The following is a 17671-nucleotide window of genomic DNA, read 5'->3' as shown; positions in this document are numbered from 1 at the left end:
GTTGCTGTGGAGACTTCAGATCTCAAAAGCCAGCCTGGACAAGAAAATGTGTTAAGACTCTTATCACCAGTTAACAAGCAGAAGTGGAATTTTAGTTCAAGCACTAACCTTAAGTAAAAAAGCCAAGGGATAGCACCCAGGCCCCGAGTTTGAGCCCCTAGACTGGTGCCAAAAAAAAAAAAAAAATTTAAAGCCCAAGGCCATATTTAAATATCCCTTAAAAATCATCTCCCTAAGCAGTTGATTCAATTTTCTTTTTTTTTCCCCAGTCCACTTGAGCCACAGTGCCACTTCCAGCTTTTTTTGTTTATGTGGTACTGAGGAATCGATCGAACCTAGGGCTTCATACATGCTAGGCAAGCCCTCTACTGCTAAGCCACATTCCCAGCCCTGATTTCAGTTTTTATTCTCATTCTTTATTTCATTTTATTTTAATGTACACATCACATTGTGTAGGGAATATGTGTAGGGCCTGGGCGCTGTCCCTGAGCTCTTCAGCTCAAGGCTATTGCCCTACCCCAGAGCCACAGCCCCACTTCCCATTTTTTTACTGATTAATTGGAGATAAGAGTCTCACATTCTTTAGTGCCCAGGTTGGCTATGAACTGTGATCCTCAGATCTCAGCCTCTTGAGTTGCTAGGATTATAGGTGTGAGCTACCAGGGCCCAGCAAGACAAGCTACTTTCAAGAAACCGTGGAGCTGGGCCCGGTGGCTCATGCCTATAATCCTAGCTACTCAGGAGACTGAGATCTGAGGATCACAAATCAAAGCCAGTTCAAGTAGGAATGTCTGAAAGGCTCTTATCTCCAATGAGCTGCTAAAAAATGGAAGGTGGTAGAGTACAAACCTTGAGCAAAAACTTCAGGGACAGTGCCCTGGCCCTGAGTTCCAGTCCTGTGCCAGAAAAAAGTCTAGGACTGGAGGTGTGGCTCAAGTGGTAGAGTGCCTGCCTAGCAAGGCCCTAAGATTAAACCCGAGAATCGTCAAAACTTAAGTGACAAGTCTAAATCATTTCAGTATCACCAATATAATTTGTTGCTAAAGGATCAATTTATATAAGGCAGTGAGATAAATCTGAGACTTAATTCCAGCTGACCAACAAAATGCCAGAAGTGGAAGGGTAGCTCAAATAGTAGAGTGCTATCTTTGAGCAAAGATGATGAGAACATGAGGCTCTGAGTTTAAATCCCAATACTGGCACAAAATAAAATTTAAGAAGTTTCCCAAGGAAAAGGATTCCAGGGGGGACAGCCTAATTCTTGAGAACAATTACAAAATACCACGTGCCCTGAAGAGGGGACCATGGTCCTGTCAGCCCTGAAGCTAGAGAGACCCAGGCAAGGACTAAGGACTGGTGGGTTCCCGCTTACCTGGTTCTGCGTGCTGGGGACAGAGAACCATAGGGCCTAGAGAATGATCGGTGGGTGCTGGGCTGTGAAGACAGAAGAGGAGGAAGGTTTGAACCAGGACCGAGTGGAAGCTGGAGAGCTGGGGTTGACGCGGCTCAGGAGGTAAAAGTCTGCAGTACGCTGAGGGGGGAGGGGGCAGTATTATTACAAATAGTCTTGGCCACACAGGAGGCTGGGGTCTTGAGGAGTAAACATTCACTACCCTCCATCCCCCAATCTAGGAAGAGCTGGAGCTGGGGCTCAGCGTAGTGAGCTGGGGCCCTGGGCTGCGCTCCTAGGGCTGCCCACTGGACGTCCGGCTGGGAGACCTCCCTCCTGCAGCGGGGCGCCAAGCCGTGGGCCTGCGGGCCGAGGACCCCTGGCTCCGAGCCCGCCCCGCCCCCGGCCTGGCTTCGAGGGCGGGCGCGAAGCCCCGGAGGGCCGCCAGGAGGCGCCCGCGGCCACGGCGCCCGCCGGCCATGGCGGAGGCCCGGGTGCTGCTGCTGCTGTCGGGACGCCGCGCGCCCGCGGGCTTCGCGCAGAGCCTGTGCGGCCGCCTGGGGCACAGGCGCGGCCGCGGGCCGTGGCCCACGCACTGCGGCCTCGAGCGGGGACGGCTCGTCCTCTCCGACCGGCCGTTTCCGGGCGTCTCGGCCCGGCTTCCACTCCAGGTTGGGAAGAGGGACTGCGGGGGTCGGGATGCGGCCTTCGGGGACCCGCGGGGGCCTGGGGGCAGCGCTTCCTCCTTGGCCTTGGGGACTCGCGGGCCGGCGCCTCCTCTGGGGCCATCCGGGACCCTGGGGGGGGTGGCCTGGGGGCCTCCCCGCGGCCTTCCCTGACCTGGGGGCTCCTCTCATCAGCGCCCCTCCTTCTGCCCGTTTGCGGCCCTGGAGCAGCAGCCCAGAGCCCGGGCTGCCCTGCCTGGGGACCGAGGCGTGGGCCTGGGTGTGGCCGTCCTTCTGCAATCCAAGGACCAGAAAGTCTTGCTGACCCGAAGGACTGGCACACTCAGGGTTTCCCCCAACCTCTGGGTACCCCCAGGTGAGCGCTCGGCGTGGGGGGAGGACTAGACGGCTAGCACGCCCACAGACATGGACTACGAACTGTGCCATCCCTAGGCAGGCCGCCGCCCCCATCAGCCCTGCTTTCTTGCAGGTGGACAAGTGGAAGCCGAGGAGGAGGTACTGGACGGCCCGTCCAATCTGCAGCTCACTCTGTGACAGAGGGACCGCCTTGGGTGTGGGCTAAGGGCTCACAGGCCTTGGAGTGGGGCTCTGGCCACTTTGACCTGACCTGTCCCCTTCTGCCCCCCAGCTGTTGGACGGAGGGCTCCGAGAGCTGCGGGAGGAAAGTGGACTGTGTCTTCCCCACGGCCAGTTTTCTTGGGTCCCGCTGGGGTTGTGGGAGGTGAGATGGGGCCTTGTTTACAACCACCCCTGAAGTCCACAAAACCATCCCCACTGCCCTGGCCAACGGGGAGTATGGCAGAGTATGAATGGACTGCCACCTCCAAGTCAACAACCCATGCCCTTCCTGTACCTTAGCTACCTTCACCTCCCAGGCTGGAGGCTAACAAGTTTCACCCTAAATCTCTGCTTACAAAGTGTCAGAAATAGGCACATCTCACTTGTTTCCTTCAGTCTGCCTACCCTCCTAGGCTGAGCTGGGGTCTCCCCACACGACATCACCTCGTACTCTATCTGCTTGTCACCTCTCCAGAGTCACAGCAGCAGTTGCAGGTAAGCCTGGTGGTGGATGAGAAAGAAATCACAATAGCCCAAACCTGGTTCTCTAATTAAGCGCAAGCGGGGGAGATAACCTCACCCCTGCCCCCAGTTCTTCACTCTGTGGATGTGATTAGGGAGAGATTCAGAGGATCAATGTTAACTATTCCCAGGCCAAAATTCAACCAAACCCAGAGGAGGTGAGTGCCTTCACTTGGCTGGAACCAGATGTGGCAGCTGCAATTGCTGCCACAGAAGATGGGACAGAGACGCCATGCTCTCTCCCCCAGGACCTGCCACCCTCCGTCTCGTAAGAAATCCTTTCTCTCTTAGGCCACATACACACAGAGTTCACTTACTTTCCTCTTTTCAAGGCAGAATTGACTCACGAGTGTAATTCTAGGGACTCAGGAAGCTGAGATCTATGACCAAGGTTCAAAGCATACACTGGCAGCAAGTGGCAGAGCACTAGCCTTGAGCACCCAGACCCTGAGTTCAAGCCCCAGGACCAGTTAGCACAGGTGGACCCATACACACACACACAGAGAACCAGAAAGAAGTAAAGCTACTCAGGGGTGGTGCCAGTCTTTAATCCCAGCTCCTCAGGAGGTAGAAATCTGAGACTCATGGTGCAAATCCAGCCTGGGCCGTAGTCAGTAAGGCTGGAGTTGTGGCTCAAGTAGTAGTGCCCTACCCTGGAGCTATCAAAGCTCAGGGACAGAGCCCAGGCCCTGAGGTCAAGCCTCAGGATCAGCAAGTGTACACATTCAGAAAACCAGACAATGGTGGCCGCCAAATTCCCAAGGGTTCTTGTTCCAACCAGCTGTCACTGAGAACTGAAGATTTGTGTCTTAGCTCTTCCACAGGAGCAGTCATTCCAACAACCCTCAACACATTTCCTTTCTGTAGAATGAGGGAAACACCCACCACCTGCAGTAGGTGGGAGGTTAAATAACCTAAGCTTTGCAAGCTCCAAAGCACAACCCAGACAGACGGTGTTGTAATCCAGTGCAATGGAATTGGAGGATGGAGAACCCCGGCCTCTGGCCCTGCCCATGAGCACCCTGCTCCGGACAACTCCCACCTCCGCAGAGGACCAAGAGAGGGTCAGCACTGGAACCAAGTTTGCCCTTGGGCTCTGGTTGCAACATCTGGACAGATAAAGGTGAGGAGTGACATGCGGGTTCCTGAGCATTGGGCCACAATGCTCTAGTATTCTCTAGGCGGGGAGAGGGGAGCCAGTTCTCTTAGGAGTGCTCTATCTCACGCTGCTGCCCCTTCAGGTGCAAGTGGAGCTCATATGGACCCTGAGACAGTAAAGAAAGAAGACAACATGGGAATCTTTGGAGCCTCCTCCCCCACCCCCCAAACCAGGGCACCGGAGAGTGGACCCACGTCCATGACACTCACACAATAGTCACAACCTTTATTACGGGTGAGAATTTTGCTACAACTTTGGGAATAAAAAGTAAAATTACAACATAGGTCCTGTGGCCTGGAAAAAGACTGGGAAGGAAGGTAGAAGGGTCTTCCCAAAAAAGGTGCAGAAAAAGTCAGGCCTCACCACAGGGACATAGGCCTCTAGTGGTTTAGGTCCTGGGATGTTTGGCATAAGAAATACTGTGAACTTGAGCCAGGCATGGTAGCAGACTCCTGAATCCCAGCTACCCAGAAGCAGGAGGATCATGAGTTCAGGACCATCCCAGGCAACTCAGTGATACCCTTTCTCAGAAACAAAATACATACACAAGGGCTCTACCTCAACTAAGATATAGCATTTGCCTAGAACATAATAGAGGCCCTGGGTTCAATCCCCAGCACTGCAAGAAAAACAAAACCGTGAAATTAAATATATCAATAAACATAGAGCCGAGTTGATAGGCCAGGCTCTCCCTGCTCCCTAATCCCTGGGGTCAGCTAAGGCCTTGTCTCCTCCTCCGTCAGACTGGACAGACAGGGGAAGTCCATCTTTGGAGTATTTTGGTTTTTCTTAGTTTATGTACAAAAGAAAAAGAAAAACTCTGCAACCCAAAATAGACTTCTCTGTTTATCTCTGAAATTGCCTGACTCGATTTCGCCAACTGTGTGGCCAAATGGAACGGAATGAACAAGAGAAGCATGGCTAGCTGGTTTGGTAGAGGGCACCTTGAGAAAGAGGGCACCGAGAGAAGGGCCCTTTCTCCAGCAGGCCGTGGATGCGAGGATGGCTGTTCCCCTCAGAACTCACATGCCCCCCACTAGCCTACTTTACCTAGTGAGCACACCCCCACCTAAAGAGCCTTTCCAAAAGTAGACCCCAATGTCCTTCCAAAGAGGTTCCGTGTTAACCCTTCAGGTATGGTGGGTCACACTAGGCAGAAATGAGGCCCAGAGTAGGGGTCCATGAAGATCTGTCTGGCTTTGTGCCCAAGACCCCTGAGCAGTCAGAGCAGCCAGGGCTGGCCTCCACAGTAGGTTCTCTCAATGTTAGGGGCAGCAAAGGTTCCACAGCAAAGAACTCAGTCCAGGGAGATGACGTCCGAACGACAGCCAGCCAGAGAGGGAGCGGAAGACAGGGCTGCTCCAGGCCCCGCCCCCAGCCCCCCCCCAGGAGCCACAATGCTGCTGACCCGGCCAGGAGCGGAGGCTGGAGTGGAGCTGCGGTGGGAGCCCCCCAACGTGGGGGCCAGTGGGCCCAGAAAGTGGGAGGGAGCCCCCCGGTACTGGAAGAAGTGGCCCAGGGTATCCTGTTCGTCTATGGAGGTGATGACAGAAGGTCCGTAGTGCTGGGAGGAGTTAAGGGCACAGATTAAGATTTCTCCCTGATTGGAACCACCTCCATCCCTCTATTCATTTCCATATACTATCAGGTATTCTCTTACTCTGCCTCACTTCCTTGAACCCCTCCCCTTTGCCCTGCCTTTCCACAGCCCAACAGCTCAGCTGGCTAGGTTCTTAAATGTAGGCCTCTAATATGTGTGGAATGTCCGGGCAGGTCTGGATGGGGGAGGGGGAGGAATGGGAGGGGGAATAGGGGGAGAAGTTATACTGAAACTTCTGAACCAAACAGCTCCCAACACACACTGTTAGTTGGAGGAGGAAGTAAGAAAAGAAAGCTGCTACATTATCCTTTCCCTCACTGAAAAGCAGACGTAGGTCCTTGGGGAAGATGGGAATGGAAGGGAGCCTAAAAAGGATGCTTCCAGGCTCAGATCTTCGGAGAAAAGAAGGCATTACTTACCTGACTTTCTGTCTGAAGGAAAGAAAATAAATCTAAACCTGGTAAGAAAAAAAAAAAAAATTTCAAATGAGCCTCCCAGCTGCTGCTTTCATCTCCGTAAGACAAGAGTTCCTGCTGGACCTGCACCGGCGGCTCGCCTGTCATCCCAGCAGCTCGGGAGGCTAAGAGCTGAGGGTCACACTTAGAAGTCAGCCCGGGCAAGAAAGTCAGTGAGACTCTTATCTCAAATCAACCAGCAGAAAGCTGGAAGTAGAGCTCTGGCTCAAGTGGCAACACACCAGCCTTGAGTGGAAAAGCTACAGGCCAGTGCCCAAGCCCCAAGTTCAAGTCCTAGGATGGGCATGCACACACAGTTCCCTTTGCTTTGGAAAGGAGCAGGAGCTCTGGGCAAGGTCATACCTTGGATATCGGCCCCTAGGGGGAAGGCTGGTGGATAGTCGTGTATTGGGAGACTGGACAGGAAGTCACTGCCCAGTGTGCCTGCCGGACTCCGCAGCACCGAGGATGGCTGGTGACCGGATGTCAGGACTCTGTGGACAGAAGACCTGGGAGGCTCGTGAACCACAGGTGCTCAAGTTCCCTCTCTGTCCCCTCCCTCCACCATTCCCTTGCCTCCCATCTCATCCTCTGCCATTTCCACATACCCTTTGCTTCCAGGTAGGGTTGGGATGGCGGCTGAGGGGACAGGGCAATGCTTCTTGGCAGGGGGCAGATCTTCCTCGTCAGATGAGCTTTCTATGGTCAAGTCAATCACTTCAACCTTCTTCTTACTTTCCAGTGCATTTCCTTCTTGGACTGCACTATACTGGAGGCCTGGGGATGGTGAGAGGGCTATGTCTCAGAAGAAGGGCCACCGAGGATGTAGTTTGGCTGGGGGACAGGGGGTCACTCACCATCCAGCCCATACCCTGGCGGGGGGCAAACCTCAGATGCCTCCTTCTTGGGTTTCATTGGGCACCAGGATCCATCTTCCATGAACTGGATCTCCTCACAATCCGAACAGGAATTAAGAATCTCCATGAATAAACTAAGGGAGTGGAAAGACAGGGGATGAGACGGCGACAACAGTGGTGGTAATCCTGCAGCACCTTTCTGTACCTCAGTTCCCTCATCTGTAAAGCAAGTATTACCCTACTAGATCTGAGTTGTCATTAGAATATTAATGTAAGAGCTGGGGCTGTAGTTCAGCAGATAGAGCACTTGTAGATCTAGCCTGGAGTGAAAAAGCCAAGTGGGAGTGTGAGGCTCTGAGTTCAAGTCCCAGGACTGGCATAAAAGGAGTGGAGGGGCCCTAATGGATGTCACAGATGAGAGGAAGTAAATGTCCTCACCCATCAATAATAAGAGACTCGTAAGGAGCCTTCTTGTCACACACAGGGCACGTCCAGGTTGGCTTCTTCTCGTTCATCTGTAGATAAAGGGCAGCATCGAAGCTCTGTAGGTGGGCACAGGTCAGGGCACGGCAGGGGACAGTCAGCCGCATTTTCCCAAGCTGTAGAGAAGAGAGTGCTCCAGTCACATCCCCACCACATACCATTAACAGACCCTTCAAAAAAGAAAGCAGAGGAGCCAATGGCTCACGCCTGTCATCCTAACTACTCAAGAAGCGGAGATACGATAATCACAGTTCAAAGCCAGCCTGGGAAGGAAAGTCTGTGAGACTCTTATCTCCAATAAACTACTCAGAAAAAGCTGACAGTGGCACTGTGTGTGGCTCCAGTGATAGCCTGCTAGCCTTGAGCATAAAGATGCTCAGGGACAGCACCCAGGCCCTGAGTTCAAACCCCAAGACTGGCACCAAAAACAGAAAAAGAATGATAGGGAGGCCAGTCCTAGAGAGGGTGAAGGAGAATAGCATGGGTGAGTCACTATGAACAGGTGTGAACAGGGCACAGTGAAGCTGAGACTGGTTTTGGGGTGGGGTGAGGGAGTGATGGAGGGGGTCTGACGCATGACATGTATACTTGGACATGTCAAAATGAAACTTCTGGGTACATACGTAAATAAAATCTCCTACCCCTGGAGATTCCCCCACCCCGAGCATTGCTAGGCACCTTCATTAGAGTCCACAGTGTACCCCTCACACACAGACATTTCCCTTTCCCTTGTACCCACCGGGCACATAAGGGACACCCGGAGACTTGTCGTGGCCACTTCACTGTCGGGGTCAGCAGTTAATTTCTCCTTGACTGAAACAAGAAGCCAAAGCCAAGGGTGAGCAAGGCTGTAGAAAGCCCAGGAGTTGGTGGAGCTAAAAGCAGATGGCCCTGGCTGAGTACCAGCTGGGAGCCGGTGTTTGGGGACCAGTGGGACATGACACAGGGTGGAACTGGACTCGACAGGCAGATATGGAAAGGGGTGCCATTCTTGAAGAGGCTTAAGATGGCAGCGGGACACGTGCTGGGGTAAGAGATGGCCTGGAAGGGATGGATGTGAGGTTAGAAGAGATGCCGGCCCCCCAAGGTGCTCAGGGAAGGACAACCCTTGGCAAGTAGAGCTGGGGTTCGGGTCTGGGAGGTATGGAGCAGATAGACCTGACTGAAGCTGCCCGAATGGTCCAGCACCTCAAACACAAAGGGAAGGAAGCTGGGGGACTACTGGGGTTCGTGTGACAAGAGGAAGGCTGGAGGGCCAGGCTCTGAGCCACACAAGGGGGAGGAGGGGGTGTTACTCACTCAGCGCCCGGGAGTGGTCTGGGTTCCGGATACCCTTTGCTCTGAGTTTTTGCAGAAGGGTCCCTGCTGTCAACTGCCTCACCAGGTACACAGACAAGGAGTAATTCTACTTGTGGGGGGTGGGGGGGGAGAATTAGCCTCTGTTCCTTATACCACCACCGCCACCCCATTTGACTCCTGAAGACCAGAGACAGTGGGCGAGGAAGATGTGTCCCGAGCTACGACCCCTGGTGATCTCCCACCAGCTGTGCTCACCCGTCCAAACTCGGAGGACCAGTTGACCACGATGGTGTTGGGCACGGTGGCTGAGAGTCGAGCCAGGGCTGTGATGTTAATGGGGCGGCTAGGCCTCTTAGGCTCAGCCCCATTCTTAGTGGGGGGAAGGTAGCCCTGGGAGTTGGGGGAGGGGACTGGTCAGTGGAGAGGAAGCACTGCTCCAACAACAGAAGAAACCTCTGCTTCCTCCCTCCCTCCCTCGAAGGAAGGCCAGCTAGGGCTGTGTGCAGACGGCTTATTTACTAATCAACAGAGGAATTCCATTTGCTGAGGCCCTGAATGGGATCAACAGCAATGTACCTATTCCAGCTTTCAGCTCTGGGGTCATGACTTTCTGGAACCTTTGGATTGAACAAATATCCCTCCTCTGGCTCTGCCAGGAAGTGTATTCAGCCCCATTCTAATGCCCTCTCTGTACATGCTATTGATTCGAGACTCACTGCCTCTCAGCACTGGGCTTCACAGTAAGTTTGCAGATAATATTCAGGAATCAAATACCAGAGGGAAAAGTATTTACCGGCAGGGGGCACAGTTTCCCATTGACCTTGACAAAGAGGTTGGGAGGAAAATAATCTTCCTGTGGGCAGCTGGTCTCACAGAGGCAGAACCTGGCAAGAGATGACAGACAAGGAGAGGGAAGGAGGGAGGCAGCTCTGTTTGTTTTGGGTTTTTTTTAGTGTCATTACTAGGGCTTGAACTCAGGGCCTCGCACTCTCCTTTGGCTTTTCCCCTCCAGGCTGACAGACTACCACTTGAGCCACACCTCCATTTCCAGCTTTTTGTTGGAAGATAATTGGAGATAAAGAGTCTCATAGACTTTGCTACCCAGGCTGGCTTCAAACCAGAATCTTCCAATGTCAGCCTCCTGGGTAGCCAGGATGACAGGAATAAGCCACTGACACTACCCAGCTGAGGCAGTTTCCTCAGTTTAGTCTGGCATAGAGGCAGGGGACTCCAGAAAGTCATTCACAGTTATCGGAAGCCCTCAGCATCCAATATGTCCCAGGACTGGTGTGAGTGTGCCAGACTGAGGACAGGAGTACATGTCACACCCCAAGTTCACTCCCCTTCTCCTTTATAGGCGCCTCTCAGGGCAGAGGGAACTCACCTCAGCTGCACCTGGACAGTGTAGTCACATTTGGCTCCTGGCAGAACCTCTCTGAAACAGGGAGAGAAGAAGAGAGATAGTGGAATACAGCCTTCAGCGAATTGGGGAGAACGGACTCAGGCACTGATGGCTCCCACCTACTCTCCTAGCTGCTCAGGAAGCTGAGATCTGAGGATGGCAGTTCAAAGTCGGCCTGAGCAAACAAGGATGAAACTCATCGCCAATGAACCAGCAAAAAAGTTGAAAGTGGAGCTGTGGTTCACATGGTAGAGTGCCAGCCACGAACAAAAAAGCCAAGCAAGAGTGTGAGGCCCCAAGTTCAAGCTCCAATACTTCCATGTGCACATGCATATGTATACACGTATGTATGCGCGTGCGCGCGCGCGCGCACACACACACACACACACACACAGTTAAAACATCCAGTAGACTGAGAGAAGAGATACACAAGGGAGAGAAAGGCAGGGGTATGGGGAGTGGGGGTGGGAGGGAAAGGAGGAGTGAGGGAGCAGAGACCAGGAGAAGCACCAGGAATGAGGCAGGAAGACAGAAAGAAGAAAGACATACCTGGATGTGAGAATCTGCTGCACTTGTTGGGGTGTGAGGGCAAAGGTAAAGTGTGCTTCCTCAAATCGCTGGCTAGAAGTAGATGCTAAAGACACAATACACGGTTATTTCCAAGCCCAAGCAAGACAGCCACCCTAAATTGCTCATCCCAGAGGACTAACACTGAAGAAAGGAGTCCAACCAAACGAGTCTAGCTGGGCACTGGTGATTCACACCTATAATCCTTAGCTACTCAGGAGGCTGAGATCCCATGAGGATCACAGTTCAAAACCAGCCTGGGCAACAAAGTCTATGAGACTCTTATTTCTAATTAATCACCAAAAAGTCTGATGTGAAGGTATGGCTCCAGTGGTAGAGCACCAGCCTTAAGAGAAAAAGCTAAGGGACAGTGCCCAGGACCCTAGTTTGAGCCTCAGTACTGACACCAAAAACAAAAGAACCCTGGCACCTTAGAAAGACTGGGGGACGGCAAAACGCCATACCGAGGGTGGTTGGCCGGATGAGCTCCCCGTAGACTTCATAGAAGGGCAATGGTTTCATGGTGACATCGGGGTGTACGGGCTGGGGCAAAGGGGGGTGCATATCCACCTCACGCTTGGGGCCCAGTAAGGTACCAGGGGTCAGGAGAGCTGGGGGGATGGGAGCTAGAGGGCCGGGAGAGCCCACAGGAGAGGAGCCAGGGGGCAGGGAGGGCAGGGAGAGGTCGGAAGGCCCCAGCGGCTTCCGGGGAAAGCGCCGGCGGTAGAGTTCCTTGATTTTCATCTGGACACTGGGGGCGCAGCTGGACTTGAGGAGGTGTAAGGCCTTGGCCAGAAGCTCGTGCTTCCGTCCACTCTTGTTCCGGCCAGCAAAACCAAGGAGTACCTGGAGCTCAGACACTCGGAAACTCATCACCATGTGCTGTAGAAGAAGAGAAGGGCTTGAGAACCCCCAGAACACTGACAGGCTGGGCAGCAGGAAGGGGCAGTGGGCCTGGCCCAGGGGGCATCTCAAGTGCCATGCTAGCCTGGCTCTGGCCCCCACCTCCCAGAGCTTCCTATGTCTGGGTGCTGACCAATGGGAGAGAAGATGGCAGAAAGCACATACACCCCTTGGGCCCCCTAACTCTCTCATACATAATCGGATTATCTGTCCCCTCCCTTCCCCTGCTCAGACCCTCCACTCATCCCAGCCTCCAGGGAAGATGAAAGATAGGAGATGGCGGAGAGGAGAGTGGATTCAGGCCAGCAGCCCCCCAGGGAAGAAAGGGGACAGATGGCTGGGGGGTCATGGCCTCAGACCACCCCTCCCAACCTCTTCCTCCCCCCAAAGTCACTTCCAAGCCTCAAGCTTCAATGGCCAACTTTTATTGATTTTGTGTGTGTGTGTGTGTGTGTGCCAGTCCTGAGCTTGGGCTCAGGGCCTGAGCACTGTTCTTGGACTTTCTCAAGGCTAGCGCTTTACCACTTGAGCCACTGCACCACTCCTGGCTTTTCTGTGTATGATACCGAGGAATCAGACTGAGGTCTTTGTGCATGCTAGGCAAGCATTCTACCTACCACTAGGCCAACCTCCAGGCCCCTGTTGTTTTGTGTTTAACTTAGGACTTTGTGTGCTATGTAGCCACTCTACCACTTGAGCCATGCCCCCAAACTTGCTTACATTTCCAAGAGTCTCCTCTTTTTGCCCACGGCCAGCCTCACATCAGGGTCCTCATACTAGTGCTTTTTCCCAACTACGATTACAGGGGCTCACCACCAAGCCGAGTTTATTTGTGGTTCTCTCCAGCCCTCAGAGCTGGCCTTCAACCTCCATCCTCCCCCATATCTGCATCACAAGTGGACAGGTGGACAGGACAAGAGTTGAGCCTCCCAGCCTGGGGCACTGCCAAAGTTGGTAGGTCAGAGTTCAATTCTCCTCACTCCCCAGATCCTTCCTTGCACTCATTTACATAACCATTCTCAGTCCTATTTTTCTGCAGGGTAACACAGGATGAAAACTCATAGGGAAGATCATAAATTCATGTATGCTGAGTAATTACCTGTTTACTTGCCAAGAACCAGTTTCCAGCTTCTCCTCCATGAAGAAACACACACACACACACACACACACATACACACCTACAGACATGGTTCTCACAAAGACACTGAAAGAATGAGACAGGACTGCTGGGCCAAGACAACTACATCAAAAACTCCAGCTGGGCACTAGTGACTCACATCTGTAATTGTAGCTACTCTGGAGGCTGAGATCTGAGGACTAAGGTTCAAGACCATCCCACGTAAGAAATTCTATAAGCCTCACCTCCAATTACCACCAAAAATCCAAAAGTGGAGCTATAGCTCAAATGGTAGAGCACTAACTAGCCTTGAACACAAAAGCTCAGGCACAATGGGGCAGGAGTTTGGCCTAGAGGTAGAGTGCTTGCCTAGCATGCACCAAGACCAGGGTTCGATTCCTCGATACCATATATACAGAAAGAAGCCGGAAGTGGTGCTGAGGCTCAAATGGTAGAGTGCTAACCTTGAGAAAGCCCAAGGACAGTGCTCAGGCCCTGAGTTCAAAGCCCAGGACTGGCAAAAAAAAAAAAAAAGCTCAAGATCCAGGCCTAGAGTTCAAGACCTAATCCAGGCACACCCTGCCCCCCTCCCCAGCAAAAAAAAAAAAAAGTTCCTTCAAAGGGGTCTGAGACAGGCACCAGGGACTACATAGCATTAAGAGATCTGCAGACCCTGATTCAAAGTCACCTGGGTAGGAAAGTCCGTGAGACTTTGTCTGCAATTAACTACCAAAAAGCCAGAAATGGAACTGTGGCTCCAACTGACAGAGCAGCAGCCTTGACTGACAAAAGCTATTCTTAAACAGCACAAAAGCCCACAGTTCAAGCCCCAATACTAAATAAATAAATGGCCTAGGATCCATGAGTTGACCTCATACCTGCTCAGTGCCATAGCAAAACCTCAAAGGATAGGTCAGAGGCAGGAGGCAGGGGGAAGAACCAGTGATTTAAGATTCTGTGTCATGTCCTCTGATGTGGTTCCCTCAGCACTGTGGTGGTGGAAATTCCCACCTGTGACTCTTTAAGAAACCATGTCATAGGCAAGCCCTGCCAGTCCTCCACTGGAAGCTTCAGCTTGGACTGGACATGTGTGTGTGTGTGTGCGCACTGATAGTGGGGCTTGAACTCAGGACCTGGGCACTGTCCCACAGCTCAAGGCTGGCAAGCTACCATTTGAGTCAACACTCCTCTTTCAGCTTTCTGATGGTCAATTGGAGATAGGAGTGTCATGATCTTTCCTGCCTAGGCAAGCTTTGAACTGCGATGCTCAGTTCTCAGCTAGGATTGCAGGTGCCTGGCCCACCTTTTCAAGAATGTGATGGGAAACTTCCCTCTCCACTCTCTCCCCACCCTCCTGTCATGTCTTCATTCATTCCTCCACTGCCTTTGCCTGTAACTTCCCTCCTTCCCACTCAGGTTCCAGCTCTCAGGACCTGAGGCAGGCCCATCTTCCTCTTCATCTGCAGGATGCCCTCTCCCCGGAGTCTCGGGGCCACACACTGGCACTGCCCAGGGCACAGACGACTAGCCGCAGCCCCGAAGTCTCTGCCGTCCCGGGCCTGCCTGCCTTACCTGTACCCTAGGTCACATCTTGCACATTTGGCTCATGCTCTCCCCACCCCACGACTCTGCCCCTACAAGGGCTCCCGCTGGAGGACCGACCCGTCCTGGCACCCCACGCCTGCACACCTGTCGCTGCACCCCGCGCCTGCACACCTGTCCCTGCACCCCACGCCTGCACACCTGTCCCTGCACCCCACGCCTGCACACCTGTCCCTGCACCCCACGCCTGCACACCTGTCCCTGCACCCCACGCCTGCACACCTGTCCCTGCACCCCACACCTGCACACCTGTCCCGGCACCCCACGCCTGCACACCTGTCCCGGCACCCCACGCCTGCACACCTGTCCGTGCACCCCATGCCTGCACACCCGCCCCCACACACCCACCGCTGCGTACCCCCCAGCACGCCGACGCTGCATGCACACCCCTGCACACCGCCCCTGCACACCGCCCCTGCACACCGCCCGGCCTGCGGCCCCGCCCCCGCGCCCGGGCCTCGGCAGCGGCTCCCCTGGCCCCACCCACCCCTGCACACTCACCCCCGCACCGGCTCCCGACGGCGGCGGCCCTCGGCCCCACCCACCCCCGCGCCGGTCGCGGCCCCGCCCCGAGCCCGGCCTCAGAACCGCCGCGCCCGCCGCCGCCCCGCGCCGGTCCCCGGCGGCCGAGGCCCGCCTCGCCCCGGCGCCGCCGGAGCCCCGGCCGCCCGGCCCCGGCCGCCCTCCGCCTCGACGCCCTCCGGGCCGGGCCCGACGGCGCGGGGAGGGCGGGTACCTTCAATTCGCCCAGCTCCGCCATCTTGAGACATCGCAGGCGCCCCAGCCCCGGCCCGAGCTCAGGCTCAGGGACCGGCGCGCAACTCTCCGCCCCGGCGCCGGCCGCAAATGCCGCCTGCTCCGCCCCGTCCGGCTCGACGCCGCCCGCCCCGCCCCGCCCGCAGCCCCGGGCACGCCGGCCCCGCGGCCCCGCCCTCCGCCGGCCGCGGCTGGCCCCCGGCGGGCGGTGGGCTCGAGCGGGGTCCCGCGCCCCGCGATCGGAGGTCCGGCGGGGCGGAGATGGGCGGGGCGGCTCCCGGAGCCGACGACGCGGGGCGGGAAGGAGGAGGGGGGACCGGAGGGGGGGAAAGGCCCGGAGCGGGAACCCGCGTTGTGAAGTTGAACCCGCCGCCGCCGGGGTGCCCCGATCGGGGTGCGGGCGGTCGGGGGCCCGGGGGCGGAGCGGCGCCGCAGCTCCTCCCGGCCCTCCGCCCCCCCCACCCCCATCAGCCACCGGTCGGCTCCGGTCTGCACTCGGGACCCACATAACAAAGTTTGTTGTGGAGAGCAGCGAGACTTACCAGCGGAGGGCGGGGGCGCGGGCAGGGCACCGGCCCGGCGGCCGCCCGAGCTCGGTGCACAGCTGGACGCCGCGGCCCCGCCCGGCCCGGGTTCCCGCGGAGGCTGTCCTCTCCGGGGCCGGCCGGGACCGCGGGGAGGGCAGGAGGGGCGGGGCGGGACCCTGGGGGAGGGGGCGGGGCCCGGGGCAGGGGGCGGGGCCTCGGGGAGGGGGCGGGGCTCCCGGCCTGGCGGGGGAAATGAACTGGTCCAGCCAGCCCAGCGGCGGCGGCGGCGGCGGCCCGGTTCCGAGCCGGGCCGGGCTGGCCGTGGGCCCGCGCCGTGCTCAGCCCCGGCGTGCGGGGCTGCGGCGGGGGCCCGGAATGCCGGCCTGAGAAGCTGTCTGCACCGGGCCCTGCGATGGCGTCTCTGCCGCCCCAAGGATAGTCCTGGGCTGCGACTGACCCGGAAGGTAGACCCACGCCCAGCTCTGCAGGGGGCACCCCTGGTCCCCGCGCACTTGCAGCCATCAGAGAGGCATCCCGAGGTTTAGAAGAGAGGAAACTTTCTTACCGCCGAAGAGGGTAAGAAACGTCTTTCGTCCTCCCGCCCTCCCCCCCAGCCTCCTATCCTCCAGAGCCCAGGCCTCCGAAGCTGCACCGATGCCCATCTGAGTAAATCTGCTCCTACACCCGTGAAGATACCCACTGGGGGACAGTCTGCACGTATTAATTACTAAGAAAATTCTTAGCGTGACACAGGTGTCTGGGGCCTCAGTGACCATGTGAAGGAGGGAATAAACCCGGCACTGGTGGCTCACACCTGTCATCCTACCTACTCAGGAGGCTGAGATCTGAGGATCGAGGTTCAAAGCCAGCCCCGACACTAAAGTCTGTGTCTTATTTTCAATTAACCACCAGAAAACTGAAAGTGGCGCTGTGGCACAAGGGGTAGGGCGGTAGCCTTGAGCTGAAGAACTCAGGGACAGCGCCCAGAATTCAAGTCCCACGATGGACAAAAAAAAAAAAAATTCATGAACCAGCAAAAAGCTGGAAGTGGAGCTGTGGCTCATGTAGTAGAGCATCAGCCATGAGTGGGGAAAGCTAGGACAAGAGAACATCCTTACCCTGAGTTTAAACCCCAGTACACACACACACACACACACAGTGTGCTCACACCTGTGATCAAGAGATCTTAACTAGGCTGAGATATGAGGATGGCAGTTTGGAGCCAGCTTGGAAGTTTATGAAACTCTTATCTCCAATTATATATATATATATATATATATATATATATATATATATATATATATGCCAGAAGCCGAGCACAAGTGGCTTATACCTGTAATCCTAACTACTCTAGAAGCTGAGATCAGAAGATTTTTGTTCAAGGAAGCCAGGGCAGGAAAGTCCCTTACTTCTAATTAACCACCAAAAAGCCAGTGGCTCAAGTAGTAGGGCACCAATATTATGTGGAAAAAGCTCGAGGATACTGTCCAGGATTTGAATTCAAACCCCAGGATGGGTACCAGAGGGGGGGGAGGAGCATGGATTGGGATGGAAAAGGGAGTTGAGGTACAGATAGGTGTGATTCAGGGAATTAAGCCAAGTACCTATAGCATATACCTGTAATCCTAGCAACTCAAGAAGCTGAGACCTGAAAGTCCAAGAGACCCTTGCCTTCTATTTTCCATCCAACAGCCAGAACTGGAGCTATATCTCAAGTGGTAGAGCATCAGCATTGAGCAAAAAGCTTAGGAACAGAGCTCAGGCCTTGAATTCAAGCCCCAGGACCAG

The 17671-nt window shown here is 55.2% G+C and overlaps 2 protein-coding genes across 5 annotated transcripts; one reads left to right on the top strand and one right to left on the bottom strand.

The window, feature by feature from the left end:
- The first annotated feature begins 1861 nt into the window (after positions 1–1861).
- Nudt17 (nudix hydrolase 17) lies at positions 1862–5152 on the top strand. The gene is made up of 8 exons (XM_090334151.1): positions 1862–2061; positions 2251–2431; positions 2546–2571; positions 2705–2797; positions 3031–3129; positions 3288–3424; positions 4124–4279; positions 4398–5152. Exons 1-7 carry the CDS (start codon positions 1870–1872, stop codon positions 4275–4277), a joined length of 882 nt encoding a protein of 293 aa, XP_090190277.1. The 5' UTR covers positions 1862–1869; the 3' UTR covers positions 4278–4279; positions 4398–5152.
- On the bottom strand, positions 4526–16017 carry Pias3 (protein inhibitor of activated STAT 3). 4 transcript variants are annotated; one of them, XM_090334149.1, is made up of 14 exons: positions 15899–16017; positions 11443–11860; positions 10961–11045; positions 10394–10444; positions 9803–9893; positions 9265–9399; positions 9010–9115; positions 8450–8523; positions 7666–7826; positions 7228–7361; positions 6979–7147; positions 6734–6879; positions 6335–6372; positions 4526–5879 (listed from the first exon to the last, which is right to left on the bottom strand). In XM_090334149.1, exons 2-14 carry the CDS (start codon positions 11855–11857, stop codon positions 5613–5615), a joined length of 1872 nt encoding a protein of 623 aa, XP_090190275.1. In that variant the 5' UTR covers positions 11858–11860; positions 15899–16017; the 3' UTR covers positions 4526–5612. The 4 variants fall into 4 exon arrangements, with proteins under 4 accessions (XP_090190275.1, XP_090190272.1, XP_090190273.1 ...); XM_090334146.1 differs by lacking the exon at positions 15899–16017 and adding an exon at positions 15337–15466; XM_090334147.1 differs by lacking the exon at positions 15899–16017 and adding an exon at positions 15337–15466 and having other exon boundaries at positions 6734–6864.
- Positions 16018–17671: the final 1654 nt, after the last annotated feature.

The sequence above is a fragment of the Megascapheus bottae genome, chromosome 6 (assembly GCF_031878675.1).
Source record: "Megascapheus bottae isolate mThoBot1 chromosome 6, mThoBot2.hap1, whole genome shotgun sequence".
NCBI lineage: Eukaryota > Metazoa > Chordata > Mammalia > Rodentia > Geomyidae > Megascapheus > Megascapheus bottae.
The sequence above is the reverse complement of the archived record's forward strand: the minus strand, read 5'-3'. Positions and strand labels throughout refer to the sequence as shown.